This window comes from Microcaecilia unicolor, chromosome 3 (genome assembly GCF_901765095.1).
Source record: "Microcaecilia unicolor chromosome 3, aMicUni1.1, whole genome shotgun sequence".
NCBI lineage: Eukaryota > Metazoa > Chordata > Amphibia > Gymnophiona > Siphonopidae > Microcaecilia > Microcaecilia unicolor.
The window spans coordinates 480,535,121-480,553,188 of record NC_044033.1 but is presented as its reverse complement, the minus strand read 5'-3'; the positions used below and the strand labels follow the sequence as shown (position 1 = coordinate 480,553,188).

The 18,068-nt window shown below is 42.4% G+C and overlaps 1 protein-coding gene across 1 annotated transcript in view; it reads right to left on the bottom strand.

Moving 5' to 3' along the window:
- Nucleotides 1–18,068, bottom strand: part of CD109 (CD109 molecule) — a 538,537-nt gene that overhangs the window by 23,407 nt on the left and 497,062 nt on the right. Inside the window, exon 31 of the mRNA XM_030199046.1 lies at nucleotides 7,452–7,608. Within this exon, the coding sequence (XP_030054906.1) occupies nucleotides 7,452–7,608 (157 nt within the window). The remainder of the gene's footprint in view (nucleotides 1–7,451; nucleotides 7,609–18,068) is intronic.

Genomic DNA, 18,068 nt, shown 5'->3' with positions numbered 1-18,068 from the left:
AATGGCCTAAAATTCGTGAACACATCCTTCATCATTGCAGACGACTTATTAAAAGCAAGCAAAATGAAGCCCAACATCGTAAGACAGTACACACTAACTTGGAGGTGCTACAGACTGAAGATCTCAAAGAGAAAAGAGCCTCTAAGAGCTCTGACACCAATACCAATACTCCTAACACTTCTCCCCCTGTTATTGTTATGTATGCTGATCAACGCTATGACAATAACACCCGAAATCAGGGCCCACGGCCCTACCGCCCAGACCGTAGAATTGATTACCCTGAAGAAAGAGGTCGTCGCTCTCAACCCCAGCGAGGTCCCCCAAGGGGCCCTCTTGGAGATACTAGGCGACAACGAGACTATCGTTCCTGGCCTAGCCCTGATCGCTATCCTGATGTGCTCTGTTATCGCTGCCAACAATACGGTCATTATGCTGCTGAATGTCTTCAGACACAGCCATATAGATTTAGAAAATCGCAGATCCGTCAAAATCCCCCTGAACGGCAGTCATTCCCTTATGGAACCCGGATCAACACCGTCCGCAGTGACCACAGATTTAGGGATCAATATTACCCACCCCATAATGACTAGGCGTAATCCGAACACGATTTGATTTTGTTGCTCTCAGTTACTCAAAACTACTCGGCTCCTCATTTAGTATCCGGTAACCATTTCTCTGTATATGTGTTGGTTTGATGTTTCTGTTTCCATTACAGGTAACATGTCTTTATTTTATATTCCTCTAGGTTTAATAGCAAGTGTATATTTATGGTACCATACAAATGACCTAACTAAGTCAGCAAGTTATTTATTTGTTTCTATGCATACCTTCCCTGGGGAGTTCTTATCAACTGCAGGGATGAGCGATCCCCAGAGGATATTCATTTTATGTTTTTTTATATATACCTGAACTGACTTATTTATGCCATTTTACTTTATACGGGATCCCTTTTAAATAAAAGCTGTGTATTGCTCATTGTTAAAATGTTTTCTGCTTTAACTGTTACGCTGTTTACATTCACTTCTTTAGTTTTTTCATGAATATAAAGCCTTCATTTTTGAAATCTCTCTATGGTATGTGTGATATCTGAAAGCTTTTCATTATTTCCTTGTCTAAGAAAGAAGCAATATTTAATAACCATTATCCGTTTTATGGAATAAATGCGAGAAATATTCCCTTGAACTGGCCATTTGGGGGAACATTTTGCGCTGATCATAGATTTTGTAGTATTCTTGAATTGAGAATTGGTGAAGCTTTCAGTCATAAATAAGGAAAATTATGCATTCAACTTTCTGATTCCTTTCTATTTAAAACAGTATGCTTTGTGTATTTAACTAACACCTTGCTTCAACTAACTCTTGCCACGTGGTGATTTTGTCTTGAAGCGATATGCTTCTTCCTACTTCTTTGTCTGATTGAAAAAGGGTTACTTAAACTCTATGTGAAGGTCAATAACTTTTGAATGTTTTTTTTCATTTGTCTTTTTAAAGGAACCTTTTTCTGGCATTGCCTTCTGAATATGCCTTGCTGCAATTCAGATGTATCATATTTGGTTTTATTTTTATTTTTTTTTTATTAAGCCTATTTTTATCTTACACCCTTCAGAGTGTTTTTTTTTTTCCATTTTTTAATTTTTTTTAATTTTTTTTAATTTTTCATTTTCGATACTTTTCTGTTTTGGGGACACACCATAGTAGGGATACACCTCACGGCCCTCCTCTCTGATGCTGACGTCCCTCACCGAGGAGACGACTGCTAGCAAAGAAGAGCTACCCGATAATGTGTCTGATCTGAAGGCTATGTTGCAGCAAAGAATCGCTACATTAAAGGACAGATGCACAGACCCCAACATTACCCGGTGTGAGATACGAGACATTATTGAGTGTGAGTTTCAACAGATACATCGATTGGTCCATGAGCGAAAGAGATAGGCTCTCCACTTACTGGAGTTGCAAGAAGCTTTGGCCTCTACCCTTCTTTCTGAATCGTCTAGCTCGTAAGTCCTGCTGGCCTCCTGCAGCTGAGGGCTCAACCCTTGGTGAATGTTAGTCATCGCAGGTGAAGATTCCATATCTATTGGCGATAGATGGCAACACATTGCCCTCCATACATCAATAACTTGAACATTTACCATCATCTCTAAATTTTTATTGTTAGTTTTTGTACTTTTTTTGTTCCATATACTTAACCATTGTTATTTTGATCATGTGTTCGTTAAAATTACCAATCTGTCTCGCACGTTATGCAAGCCAGAAGTGGGGATATATTATGCACATCCCAATTTCTAGTATTAAGAGGGTTGCAATTGACCCCTACCAAACAGGAGATATAATTTTATATATACTATTGCTATTTATGAAAATTGGCTTTTCATTATTTAACCCTTATGGTTTCCCTTTTGTTTTTGCACTTAATTAGCACTGATTTCTCCATGTTTACATTGTCTTTCATTTCTCTTGACATTTATATATTATTTTTGCTTATTCAATTCACACTGATTATGCCCACCAAGATATAGCAATGTATCATTCAGGCATACAGTTATTTTGCTTATTCCTTTGCCAGCCTCTGACTCTTGATGGACTTGATGGTATATGCCTAGAATAAAGACATGGAAAGATCCAAGTTTGTACACCATAAATACGTCTTCAAGATCTATCCAGGCCCAAATGATGTTAGATCCCCTAAGGTTGTGGCAATGATCTTTACACCTTGCAAACTACTGGACCACAAGTCTTGGGTCCATGTGAAAGATATACGTGTTTACTCAGTCGCAGAACCTGATGTTACCAGCCTAACCATCTCAAGACCAGCCACTTCCTTCAGCAGGCCAACCATGAAAATCCAGCCCTGTTAGATCTTCCAGATCTCCGTCCAGATTCTTCAGCGCTTCCACCGCCTCAACCATGATCGATGAAAGAGAGTTCAGAACTGATACTTCATTTGAGATTAACTGTTGCTGTTTATGGACATTATAGATTCATATTTTGTTTTATTTTCCAGTTTAGCAGCAATCCTGTCTATATATATTGAAAAGGTTTTATTTTTATTTTCCTATTATTTCCTTTATTGTTCTAATTGTTTTTCTAAGAGTTTCCCCGTTATTTCTGTTTATGTAATGCAGGTATAAACCCTGCTTGTATCAACCTGTTATGCAATTGTTTAACTTTGGTATAGGCTTACTTAAGCTGCATGTCTTTCTGTAGGTTTGACTAAGCTCCAAGTGGGGTAACGGATATATAAAATGCTTCCCATACTTCCAGGTCATTATGCATATGTCAATATCCATGCATGACCTTTGTTAATATAAATTTTCCTAGGATTGACCCTTTTTGCTGGATATGACAACCTCATACTTGTTTAAGGATTCTGAATACCTACAACCTAAAACAGCCTGCAATCTGAGTACTAACCATATATTTGTTGAGCCACCATAACAATGCTTAATCAAAACCACTGTTCCTTCCGAGGACCACTGAGATAGATACATTAGATTATCTCCCCATGTACTATGCAACAGATGCAATAGAAGTCATAGCAAGACCTGAAAGTATTTATTAGTATGATCCACCTGAAATTGCTATTACCCACATACCTATACTTCATGAGATTTTGCAGATGAACTCATGGATTTGTCCCATTCATAAAACCTCTCTCACTACAGGTTTGAGTTAGCCTCAAGAGGGGTAACATCAAGATTAAGGCCCAAGGGATTGAGTAATATAAAGGGAATTCCATATGCCCAAATAATATATCACCTGAGAATGAAGTTTCCTATCTTGCACCATACCTTCTAACAATTTGTAAGACCAAAACTCCCCCTCTCGTTTGATAGCTTACCACCTTCTGGAATGGATGATGACAAGCTTGACGAGCTTTGTGTCACCCCTCTCCAGAGGGGGTGACAAGTGGGGAATGTATAATTATACTACAGCAAGAGGCCCTCACTGGATGCCCACCGAAAGGGTGGAAGGCCAGATTTTAGGACTCAGGCTGTAAAAATACCAGCTAGGTTTAAAAATCTATGACTGGCTGAGCATGGACTTGCTTTTCCTGCAAGTTAATATGTGTTCTACCCTAAGATCTATCCACTGGAATAGTGGCAGGCCAAACTACATAGCTTTGTACAGCTGAAAAGCACTGCCTAGGCCTGATAACCTACTAATGGCCTTATAGAACAAAATCAGGTACAAATTGAATGTAGCACTTATTAAAATGGAGTTTGTCTTTCTATAAGATGAAACTTAGATCATAAGATAATAGAAAAAGGGGAAGTGAAACTGATATGCTAAGAATAAGATGTTCTGGCAGAAGAGAAAAACATGTTGACAAAAGAGGAAATTGCGAAATAACTTGCAATAGCTGGAACGGAAAGAGTTGGGTACAGAACAACAGATGGCAGGACACGACAGTTTAACCACAGAAATTGAGAAATAGTTGAAAAAAAACAGGTCCCAAAATAGGTCCAGCCATAGACTTCTATTGAGAGAAGAGAGTATAAAAGAAGGGTGATTTGGGCTTAATTTCGGAGTCCGTCCCCAACGCCTTGAAAGCAGCGAAGTTCTGTCCGGTTACTTCCAGAATCGGTACCGAACTGAAGACCCTACTCGGGGTGAGCTGTCAGACTGAATCTGTAATTTGTACCAACTTGAAGACTTGTGTTTGGGTAAGAAATAAATTATACTTATCTTCCTAAAACTATGTTTGTCTTAATTTCTGTCTATTCCTTATTTCCTTTTTATTCTACCAACGAAATTAGAAAATACAATTGACACTCATTGCCTGTACAAAATACTGTTACATTTTAATAGAATACATTTGGGTACACAGATAACTAATGATTCATTTAGATCCTGATAGACATAAGACCATGATCATGGGCCTTATCTTAGAGTCAGTTGTACACCAGGAATATTACTGGGATGGACTTTCAAGAGAATTTAGGCAGGCAGCCCAACAGATAATGGAAGCGCAGACCTTTTGTCCTTGGAAAAGGGTACTCCTGGTGCGCAAAGCGGGCCAATAGATAGAATTTACAATAGCTAGGAAAGGGGAAGTACTACTGATAGGTGATTTTAATATGCTAGATGTTGATTGTAGAGTCCCTGCTGCAGGGTTATCTAGAAGCAAAGGTATCTTAGATTCTCTACAGGAAGAATTGTTTCAGAGGTAGTGCTTACAAACTAGGACGTTGTTTCTCATGTTATGGTGGGAGATCATGTCACATCTAGTGATCACCAAATGGTATAGTTCAATATTAAGACAAAGAAGAGAGGGATCAAAAGAAACAAATACTGGGTGGACTGTCTATGGCTTTAGTTCACACCAGATAGAAGGCCAAGACTCACCTTCAGTCCAAGGTATGAAGTGCACTTTCACCAGGATGGGCATATAGTTTTGGGAAGAATGTTTGTAGAATGATCAGTGCTTTTTTTTTGTGCCAGTATGTGCCCATACGGCGTACCGGCACCTTTTTCCTGAGGTCCCGCTCCCGTACTCCGTTGAAATATTACCCGGTTGCGATTCTCCTTTCTCCCCTGCCCTCCCCTCCATGTCCAGCGATTCTCTCTCCCCTCCCCTGCCCTCCCTGTCCAGCATGTCCCCTCTCTCCCCTGCCCTCCCCAAGTCGTGGCGAACCGGTCTGGAAGTGAAGGCAGCAGTGAGGCAGGCATGCAACAGGCAGGTTCGTCTTCATCTCCTCTCGCGTTGCTTCCCTCTCTCAGCACGTCCCGCCCTCGATCTATCGGTACCTGAGATGGTCCGGTTGCACCAAGTACAACATTTTAAGCTGCTGGGTGTCTTCAATGACATGGATGGAAAAACTGCTCCAGCAAAATCAAAAGACTCTGTGTCAAGAAAAAAGAGCCTAAAAATAGGGAGAAACCCGACCGCGCAACCTATAACCGGCCGTGTTGAGAAAGAAAGAAAACTTTAAAATGGGGAAAAAGAAAAACTGAGGATTTAAAGAAGGAATTTTTTTCTGAAAAACAAAGTAAAGGATACGAAAAAACGCTACAGACTCTTTTCCGGGCCAGAACGAGGAGCACAGGAGGAACGTGCCGCACCTCATCGTGGAAAAAGAGAAACTGAGGTACGCACTCGTGCGGTGGGTGGGAAGTCAGTCCACGCATGCGCAGTGCACGCACGCCAGAAGGCTCTAGCAAAGATTTTGTTTGTTTTGGTATGACAAAATTCCGGTTCCCGGGCCGATGCGGACGTCAACCCACTTGTGAGTATATTACAGCCTGCTTGTCCTCGGAGAACTTCAAATAACTTAGAATTAATCTACTACTGAGGATTTATCACTTGTTGATGAAAATCCTCAGTTCAGCCCTGTGGTGAAAAATGTCTCTCCTGCATACTTAATGCGTGTAAGAGACTAGAAGTGAAAGATTGGGTGGGTGAGAGGGAATAAAAAAAAAAAAAGCTTGCACCTAAGCCTATTGCTTTAGCTTTATATTTTCTGTATGTCAAATACAGAACTCACAAATATAACTAGGCCCAAGTGGTCCCCTTCAACAAGTCTTTTAGAAATACTTTATATTCAGAAAAGGTCTTAAAACACAAAGGGATACTACCAGCTTTGTGCATGCACTAACATATATTAATATTAAATATGTCCTTTAGCATAAAATACGACCTGTGGCAAATAATGCACAATAATGCATTTTAGTATGTGCTAATGTAGCGCACCTTAGTAAATCTAACCCAAAATCTTTTCTGGCAGCTACTTTGTTTTTGTATATCAGAAGACTACCTACAAATTGAAGTTTTATGTTTTCTAGCCTTGGTTAACCAAATGTAGCTGTTGGCATCTCAGCCCATAATCCCCCTCCCTTCTTCCTATCCCCACAAGCTGGTAGCTTTCCACATATCCTCCATTTTGCAGCCACTAATACAATTGCTGCTGGAGTGGGAGCTTCTAACTCCCTACACCACATGGCTCTGTGCGAGTCTGAGCTGCATGGTGCAGAAGATCTCATGCTGGTCTCATGAGACATGACAACTTGAGACCAACATGAGAGTTCCTATGCTGTGCAACTCAGACTCATATAGAGCCTCACAGTATAGTGGGGGGGAAGAAGCTCCTGTTCCAGCAATGACTGTAGCAAAAGCATATTTAAAAAAAAATGTAAACGGCATAGGAAATCCCAGGTGCCAGAAGAAAATTTCTAGTTGCCAGGTATGGCATCTGGGATTTGTCGACCACTGCCCTAAGTTTGCACACTGTGTTTTTTTCAAACTTGCTTTATCAATATGATACCACACTTGCTTCAAAAACCTAAAACATGTGTGAACATGGTTCAGTAAAAACAACAACAAAAAAAGTATTATATTATCTACAATGGAATAGTGATAAACAGCCTGAAAATCTAAGGTATGGCAGGATTGCAATCCACATACAGAACACATTACACTACAATATGCTTACAAAAATGTTCTCAACTTACAGAATCAAAATATAAAACAACTTTTCCATTTCCATGTTCTACTTTCTTGACTGCATTATTTGTTGACATTACATTTGGAGACAAAGTGAAGCCACTAAGTAAGTCCACTTCCATAAGAGCCATGCCACTCACTGTTGAGGTTTCTGTCCCCAGATACCTAAAGCACACACACACAAAAAAATTAGTTCAAGCAGTGCCATCTATCATTCATTATTATTTGTATTTGATTTTTGTTCATAGAGCTCCTGTGTTTATTATCTGAGCTCACTACCTCTGATATTAGAACACACCAGGGTCGCTTATATCCTTGGTTTGTCCTTAAGGTATGGAGATATTTCATTTTGAATCTTTGAAACAGCTATAAAATTAAAGAAAGACCAGGTAAAGGCATTCAAGTCTGATGTCACTTTATATATAATCATGTAATCTTTTACTCCTATCTTTACCATAGAATCTGTATTTATCAACCTATTTTATTGCATTTTTGATTCATAAAGTCTATATGAGTTTATCATTTTTACAATTGCATTGATGTATATAACTCCATTCGCACTTTTTTTTCAAATTTTTAGTCATTTTTCATACAAATCCATATACAGTTTGTGTCCAGTTTTATTTTGATATATTTTTATTAATGGTATTTATTTTTTTTTCTATTAAGCCATGGTAGTGTTTTTAGCTAGTGGTAGAAATCAGGTGGTGGTAAATGCTGAGATGCCCATTATATTCCTATGGGCGTCTCATCATTTATTGCCAGTTGATTTCTACCACGAGCTAAAAACACTACTGAGGCATAGTATCAGACCCTCTTTACTACTACTACTTATCATTTCTATAGCACTACTAGATGTATGCAGTGCTGCACACATCAACATGAAGAGACAATCCCTGCTCAACAGAGCTTACAATCTAATTAGTACAAACAGGACAAATATGGAATAAGGGAATTACTAAGGTGGGAATGATAAAACATGGGTACTGAACAAGTGAATAGGGGTTAGGAGTTAAAAGCAGCATCAAAAAGGTAGGTTTTCAGCCTAGATTTAAAGATGGATAGAGATGGAGCTTGACGTACTGGCTCAGAAAGTCTATTCCAGGCTTAGGGTGAAGTAAGATAAAAGGAACAGAGTCTGGAGTTAGCTGTGGAGGAGAAGGGTACAAATAAAAGAGAGTTACCTAATGAACGGAGTTCCCAGGGAGGAGTGTAAGGAGAGATAAGAGTGGAGAGGTAACAAGGAGCTGCAGAGTGAATGTACTTGTAAGTCAATAAGAGGAGCTTAAACTGTATGTAGAAATGGATAGGGAGACAATGAAGTGACTTGAGGAGAGGGCTAATTTGAGCACAGCAACACTGATATATAGGTTGTGCAGCAGAAGTTTGAACAGATTGAAGGGGAGAGGGATGATTTAGTGGGAGACCTGTGAGAAGTAAGTTGAAGTATTCTAAGCGTGAGGTAATAAGAGTACAGATAAAGTTTTTGGTAGGGTGCTCAGAAAGGAAGGGACAAATTTGGTGCATCCAGTTTCTCCTACATAAGCACACAACTCTGGAATGCACTACCAAACATCATGAAAACAATGCATGACCTAACAAACTTCCGAAAATCATTAAAGAACAACTTGTTCAAAAAAGCATACCAACCATAACGATCCAACTTAAACACCAGAACCATGCAACACAACGAAACCTATACTAGAACTGGACAAAACTCAACTCTTCTCCTTGATTACCTAATTTACTCTGTCACTCATGACCTCTAACGCAATACCACTCTGTATTTCTCATACCGGAACTGGCAATCGCCATCACGGTTCTATGTAAGCCACATTGAGCCTGCAAATAGGTGGGAAAATGTGGGATACAAATGCAACAAATAAATAATTATTATAGAGAAAGAAACAACAGGTTTTAGCAGTCTGTTGGATTTGTGCAGAGAAAGAGGAGTCAAAGATGACCCCAAGGTTATAAGCTGACGAGACAGAGAGGATGAGAGTGTTATCCACAGAAATAGAGAATGGGGGGGGGGGGGGGGGGGGGGGGAGAGGAGAGGTGGGTTTACAAGAAAAGATAAGAAGCTCAGTCTTGGCCATGTTCAGTTTCAGATGGCTGTGAGACATCCAGGCAGCAATGTCAGAAAGGCAGGCTGAGACTTGGGCCTGGATTCCTGCTGAAATTTCTGGTACATAAGTACATAAGTAGTGCCATACTGGGAAAGACCAAAGGTCCATCTAGCCCAGCATCCTGTCACCGACAGTGGCCAATCCAGGTCAAGGGCACCTGGCACGCTCCCCAAACGTAAAAACATTCCAGACAAGTTATACCTAAAAATGCGGAATTTTTCCAAGTCCATTTAATAGCGGTCTATGGACTTGTCCTTTAGGAATCTATCTAACCCCTTTTTAAACTCCGTCAAGCTAACCGCCCGTACCACGTTCTCCGGCAACGAATTCCAGAGTCTAATTACACGTTGGGTGAAGAAAATTTTTCTCTGATTCGTTTTAAATTTACCACACTGTAGCTTCAACTCATGCCCTCTAGTCCTAGTATTTTTGGATAGCGTGAACAGTCGCTTCACATCCACCCGATCCATTCCACTCATTATTTTATACACTTCTATCATATCTCCCCTCAGCCGTCTCTTCTCCAAGCTGAAAAGCCCTAGCCTTCTCAGCCTCTCTTCATAGGAAAGTAGATCTGGGAATCATCAGCATAAAGATGATACTGAAAACCATAGGAGATCAGGGCACCAACAGAATAAGTATAGATGGAGAAAAGAAGAGGTCCCAAGACAGAGCCTTGAGCACTTATCTGTATATTACTGCAAAATCCAGTGTGATTGCTGCAGCACTATCCGGTTAGTACTGGGGTAATCCAGAGGCAGTGTTGAGGTGGCATCAGGATGCACCCAGTTAGTGGAGATATTTAGTCTGCTAAACAGGTTGGGGCCATATAGAAAGTTAGGTCAGCAAAAACAATTTAGGCACTTACCTGCGTACTGGTCTGAATAATGCCAGTACCCTGTTAAGTTCTAGCGGCTGGCTATGATCTGGAAATTCAATGCTGTTGCCCAGATTATGCCTTTCATATCCGAGTCAAATTCATTGGCGATAGTCAACATCCTTGAAAACACTGACTGCCACTGGCTGATTGGGGGTCATATAGATCAAATACAGACTTTCATGGAGGAATCATTCATATTGATTCACAGCTCAAACTCTCTAAAACACATACATTTATTACATTCATTTTTATGTTCCCTCAAACACACCCTGATTCTGAAAGTTAGTAGATGCTATGAGAAGTCTCTCATTGGATAATAGTTGCTCTGTCTTTTGCAATGCTCTTTTCTTACACTTCACTTTTTCTCATTCACTGCAAATATGGTGCATCTAAGAAAGATTATGTGGCCATTAACACTTCTGTGTCCATATTTCCATGCCCATAAATGTTTAACTTATTTCAGTTGCCATATGGCAACAAGGGATATGAATGGGTTAAAAAGAAAATTAAACAGGTTTCGTTACAAATAAATACAGGATGATAATAACCAAAAGGATGAGGTCTGAACACTTATGGTGACATATGAAATGATAGACCTCTGGCACAGGCTATGTGCATAATTCACCATACATTGCCTGCTATGTCAGCTGGACCACCCTGGAATATCAGAACTATTATTTATTATTATTTATTGCATTTGTATTCCACATTCCCCCACCTATTTGCAAAGTGAGAACATAACTATATTCTGCAAGTTGACATTTCAGGTTCTGATATTCAGCAGCAGTGCTTTAATTTATATGTATATTCATCAGCACCATACATTTATACAATGGCCATGTTATTACAGGCTATAGTAGTTCTGAACATTTAAAATGTTAAATGTTTAACTTGCATTTCAAATTTTAGTAGTTAAAACATTGCCCCATCTCTTCCCTCCTCCACCATACTCTACATTGCCCAACTCTTCCCCACCCCTGCTGGCTCACTCATTTTAGGCAGGCTGAAGCTCAAGCACCGGTGAGCTGCTTGTCTTCACCACAGCTGTGGCAGCGGCAGCAGCTGAAAGCAGAAGGCAGGTGCAGGGATGTTCCCCTCTGCGCACTGCTGCTGGCTCTGCTAGACCCAGAAACAGAAAGTTACATCAAGCGATACTGTTGTAGTCTCCAGGTGGTTGATGGACCAAGAAGCCTCCAGAGGAGATCAAGTCCCCTGCGCCACATAACCCAGGCAGTGGGCACCCCACCCGAGGAGGTAGTCACCACCACCCACTCCAAGTAGTCCAGTGAGGCTCCCTAAAGGAGAGGTTCAGGACTGCCACACCAGGCCACATTGGCTCTGGTCAGAAGCGACAACCAGTGATTGAAGTCCTGAGAGACTGGGGCCCAGTGAGTCAAAACAGTAGACTGAAGGGGCAGCATGTGCACGTGGCAGAGTCGCTGCCATGGAGACTAGGAGCTATTGGTCAAAATAAACATCACTAATATGCTGAATTATATTGTAAAGCAGTCAATTGAGTGGTACTTGCTCATTCACATCTAACAGGAACAATTCAGAAAAAAACACACCAATATTTAACATATTAAACTTATCTGTTATACTATAGTCTTCAATTCTTTTCTTGGCATGAAATTTTCAACAATTGGTAATAGCAAATCCTATAAATACACGACCGGGGGGGTCCCTATTTCATAATTACTGCATCAGGGGATGCCACTGTTCCTTCCTTGACCACTGCAATATTCAAAACGGCAATGAGTATTTCTAGATGGCAACTTCTAAAGAGTCATTATCACACACTCCTCCAATTGCAAATGAAAAAAAAACAAAGTACAATAATTTATTTAGATTTTTCTCCCATCTTTTTCAGTAGTAGCAAGGTGAGTTACATTCAGGTACACTGGGTATTTCCCTGTTCCTGGAGGGCTCACAGTCTAAGTTTGTACCTGAGGCAATGGAGGGTTAAGTGACTTGCCCAAGATCACAAGGAGTAGTAGTAGTAGTAGGATTTGAACCGGCCACTCTGGATGTCAAGACCAGTGCTCTAACCACTAGGCCACTCCTCCAGAAAGGTAAGCTGGGTCCAGGAAGCTGCAAACCGTCGCATGGGGTCAGGGTCCAGTAGACCACCAGGGATATTTTTTGAGGGGTGTCAGTGGGGATCAGTGTGTTATTACTGATGTTCATAGGGAGGATCTATGTCACGCTTCTCGTAGAACCTTGGGGTTAGTGAGCCCTTGGGCCACTGCCGAAAGGCGGCAGCGGCAGGAGGAATCACCCAAACACAGACAAGGCAGAACAGACGTACCAGCAACCTCAGGACTGGAACTACCAGGTGAGGACTGCAGCCGAGGCAGCGCAAGCTGGAGCAAGCAGGACAGGAATACAGCCCAAACTTCACCTGCACTTAACCGCCGTTCCTCAGGAGTGGAGCCCTGGGTGCAGGCGGCTAACCGGACTTACTGGACAGGGCAAGAAGGCAGAACTGCAGGAACAGCAGCCGGCTGGCGAACAGTGGGTACTTCCAGAAAACACACCAGGGTTCCAGGCAGGCAGCAAGCAGCAGAAAAAAACAGAAACAAGCCGGGTCTGGGCGGGCAGCAGACAGAAGAATAAACCACGAGACAAGCAGGGTCAAAACCACAATCAGGAAATAGCACAGCAGCACTGCAACAAACTCTCACCAAAGGAAACTCCTCTGAGGACCTCTGTTGCAAGGCAAACTAGAGACCTTCCCAGGTGGTTAATAAAGGCAGCATAAGGAGGAAGTGACGTCAGCGCTGGTAAATGGCCGCTTAGTATCGGAGCTCTGCTGGAGTCCGAAAAAAAGAGCTTAAATCCCTGAAGAAAACAGCTGATTTCGCCAAAGCGGTGGAAAAACGCGACGTTGGTTGCGATGGCAGCGTGAAAAAAGCTGTCAAAGTTTAAATATTTATCGGAGAAACCGGGAACGGGTCAGAGCGGGGCACAGAAAGCCACAACGCGCGGAGCGAAAATGGCGCCTGAAGACTCTGAATCGGAAATGGACCCCGACCTGGCAGAAGCAAGCGAAACGGCGGTGAACGCTAGAGACATCTCCTCCTGGTTTAAGGAGATGAAAGCGGAGCTCATCATGACCAGAAAGAGCATTCAGACGGCAGTTGCGGAACTACACGCTGAGGTGAAAGAGATCGGAGGGCGACTGGCTGAGACGGAAGAGAAGGTGGAAGAGATGGGGGAGGAGGTTGGAAATCTGCAATTGGGACTAGCGATGGAACAGCAATTGCGGGCAGAATTGGAGCAGGCAATTGAGGACTTAGAAAATAGAACACAGAGGTGTAACTTACGGATTAAGGGGAGTACCGGAAAGAGGAGCAATTTAATGACACAATGGCAGTGGTGAAGGACTTCAGCACATTTATCTTGCAACTGGAAATGAAGCAGCTGAGGACCGTGGAACCGTGAATATAAAAATTGAAAGGGCGCACAGGAGCCTTGGACCTCAGAGAGGAAATCTACCCAGAGACATCATTGTGTGCTACCATGAGTTCTCAGTGAAAGAAATGATATGGAAGAAAGCACGGGTTCTAGGAGAGATACAATGGAAGAATTGCAAGCCACAGGTCTTTCAAGATCTCGCTAAGCAGACCCTCCAAAAGTGAAGAGACTTTAAAGGAGGTTACCTTCTACCTACAGAAGGAAGGGTTGCGATACAGATGGTTGTACCCCTTCAGGCTCCAAGTCATAGTAGGAGATAAGTCAAGGAGACTACAAAAACCAGAAGGCTCCTGGAAAATCCTTGCAGAGATGGGATGTACTAATTTGCCAGCCGACCCAAGAGCCTCACCATGTCCCTGACAAGGGGGCTACAGTAAGAACGATTCAGGCTGGGTGAAAGTGGACAGAGCAAATAGAAGGTCACCGCAGCCGGACAGTGTGACCTGAGCAGACTTTGGGACAGTTGCCTGAAGTAACAGGTGGTAGTAATTGAATCATGAGGTTCAAGTAGGTTACTGAGTTGTTATGAGATTGGTTTGGTGTTGCTGTTACAAGGTTGTGGGCTTTGTAAGAGGAGGAAGGGGGGAAATCAGTGAGGGGGGGGGAATGTTAAGAAGGGAATATGTAAGTAAAAAAGAGGGCCTCTGGCGAAGACAACTGGCTGGAGGGAAAACGGGCCAGTTGCCGATGGGTGGGGGGGTTGGGGGGATTGGGAGGGATTTGGGTGGGATCTTGGAATGTTAATGGCTTAAACAGACCGGGGAAGAGAAGTATTATTTTTCGGGAACTGAGAAGGATGAAATGGGATGTAGTAATGTTGCAAGAGACACATATTAGACAACAGGATGTATCTTTAATATTCAATAAGGGGTTGGGAGAGGGATTTCCTGTAGCTTATCCGAAGGGTAGAAAAACAGGGGGTCTAATTATTTATGTCAGACACGGCCTGCAGTTTGTAAAAGAAGCAATATACAAGGATGGAGAAGAGATGCCTAGCATTGAAAGGGAAAATTCGTAACACACCCATCACATTTGTGAATGTATATGCCCCAAATGTAGGCAAGGGGGTTACTTTGAATCTATAAGGGAAGAGCTAGCAGCATTTGTGGGAAGGAGGGTGGTTATGGGGGACGACTTCAATTTCCCAGTGGAGGGGATTGATCATTCTAAGGGACGCATGGAGGGGGGCATCCGGAATAGGGGGCAGCTCCTTAAGTTGATGAAAGACCTTGACATAAGTACATAAGTAATGCCATACTGGGAAAAGACCAAGGGTCCATCGAGCCCAGCATCTTGTCCACGACAGCGGCCAATCCAGGCCAAGGGCACCTGGCAAGCTTCCCAAACGTACAAACATTCTATACATGTTATTCCTGGGATTTTGGATTTTTCCAAGTCCGTTTAGTAGCGGTTTTTGGACTTGTCCTTTAGGAAACCGTCCAACCCCTTTTTAAACTCTGCTAAGCTAACCGCCTTCACCACATTTTCCGGCAATGAATTCCAGAGTTTAATTACACGTTGGGTGAAGAAACATGATAGATGTGTGGAGACTACAGCATCCTGGGTAAAAGTCTTTCATGCCCTACTCACATGCGCAGCAGTCCTATACTAGGATAGACGCAATTTGGTGTAGCCGCGCGTTTTGGGGGGGAAATACACGGCTTCGAGACTGAAAACATACACGCTTCAGACCATGCCCCCATTTGGATAACACTCTTGGAGGGAGAGCAGGAGTGCCAAGGGATGAGTACTTAGACTTTAATGATATGGGAGAAGTCACAGAAGGGACTCTCTGGGATGCATTGAAGGCAGTTGTAAGGGGTCACCTTATTAGTAGGGGAGCCCAGAGGAAAAGAGATAGGATGGCCCATGAGTTAGAAGTAAGACAACATCTTGCCCGTTATGAGGAAGCACATCAACAGGGGGGGGGGGGGGGGGATTCTGCTAGCTTTGCTGAATTATTGAAGTGGAGAACAGCACTGCAGAAAATACAGCTGGCAAAGATGGAATACCAGAGGAGTTTAGCACAAAAAAGGTTCTTTGAATTTAGTAATAGGGCGAGTAGTATGTTAGCAAAGGGATTACGCCCAGAGACGTATAAGAATACAATTACTAAACTTAAAGGACCGGAAGATAGAATGATTCATCAGGATGCAGAGATCAAAGAGCAATTTGTGCGCTACTATAAAGAATTATATGCTAAGGGTGTTAGGACCACTAAGGAAGAGATACGGGAGTATCTACAAGACCTTGGCCTGCAGAGGGTCACGGAACAACAAAGGATGGAGATGGAGGCAGTAATTACACTGCAGGAAGTCATAGGCATTATTAAGGGATTAAAGGGGGTAAAGCACTGGGGCTGGATGGGTTCACAGCAAATTACAAGATTTTTAGCCAAGAGCTGGGACCATTGTTGGTAAGGGTTGGAAATGCCAGCATTGTGGAGGGTGGTCTCCCCACCAGTATGTACGAAGCAGGGATATTGGTGTTGTTAAAACCAGGGAAAGATCCGACGGCTTGTGGATCCTATCGACCAATATCCCTGCTGAATACAGATGTTAAGATATTAGCTAAGATTATGGCTAACCGGTTGAAGAAGATCTTGCCCCATTTAATACATGAAGATCAATCGGGGTTCATTGAGCATAGGCAAGTTGCAGATAATATCAGGCGCACATTGAATCTAATATGGGGGGCCCAAAGGAGGGGTGACTCTCTGACGATACTCACGGTTGATGTCGAAAAGGCTTTCGACAGGGTCGAGTGGGATTTTCTGTGGGAGGTCATGGGAGAAATGGGGTTTGGGAGAGCGTCTGTAGGATGGGTAAAAGGAATGTATAATAAACCTGTAGCACGGATTAAAGTGAATGGGAGCTGGTTTGCGCAATTGAGTATTCAAAGGGGGACTAGACAGGGATGCCCACTATCACCCTTACTATTTGCCATCTCAATCAAACCATTAGCACAGAGAATCCGCTCTCTAGCGGAAATTAAAGGGGTCAGGATGGGAGGAAGAGAGCACAAAGTAGCACTATTTGCCGATGATATTTGTTCTATGTAGCGTCACCACATATGACACTGCCAGTAATTATCAAGGAACTTAGTGGGTTTGGGGAATTATCGGGGTTTAAAATAAATATAGACAACTCAGAATTAATGGGGGTAACGGCCACGGAGGTGGAGACTCGGCAAATGGGGGAAAGGTTTTCTTTTAAGATTGCAACTACAAAATTCCACTATCTGGGGCTTTGGATTCCTTTAGAGCTAGAGGATTTATATGTATTAAATTATGTGCCATTATTTAAAGCTGAACGAAAGGATCTGAGTAGATGGAAGAAAGGTTGGCTGTCATGGTGGGGGAGGATCGCCGCAGTCAAAATGAATATATTGCCTAGGATGCTGTTCTTATTCCAGACTCTACCCATACAGGTCCCCAAAAGAGAGTTACTTAAAATACAGTCTGAGTTAGGGGGATTCGTGTGGCGAATGGAGTAAGGTGGACCTATCCCCAGTGACAAGATTAGAACAGATATTTGTACAAGAGGGAAAGTTAGATGGGCTATTGTGGGCTTCAGTCCCTGAGCACAGCTACAGGAGACTGACGTTAAATCCCTTTGTATCGCATTTATTGGAGCTTTGGGGAAGCCTGAAAAGGAGGCTAAGGAATTCCCAGAGGAGATCAACATACGCCTGGATCACCCAGGAGCCTGGGTTCCCCGTGGGTAGAGAGGGTAAAGTATTCAAGGATTGGGCACAGAAAGGATTGGTCCATTTCCGGGAATTACTGGGGGAGAGGGGTCTTAGGAACTTTGAAGAGCTCCAGACAGAATATGATATACCTGAGTCAGACCGATTTGCTTATCTTCAGCTTAAGCATTATATAATAAAAGAGCAGTGGTTAAAGAAAATCCATTGGAAGGGGAGAGATTTGAGAACCTCTGGGGGGAGATAGACGTTGGAGGGAAGGGAATCTCAAGGTTCTATGGGCATTTCAGAGGTTAAGCTACCATTCATGTTAGCATGGGAACGTGATCTAGGATCGGAGCTCAGTATCCCAGAATGGAAGAGAGTGTGTGCAGAGGTTAAAAAGGCATCTGTATGTGTGCTAATAAAGGAGAATGCTTATCTAAATATATAAA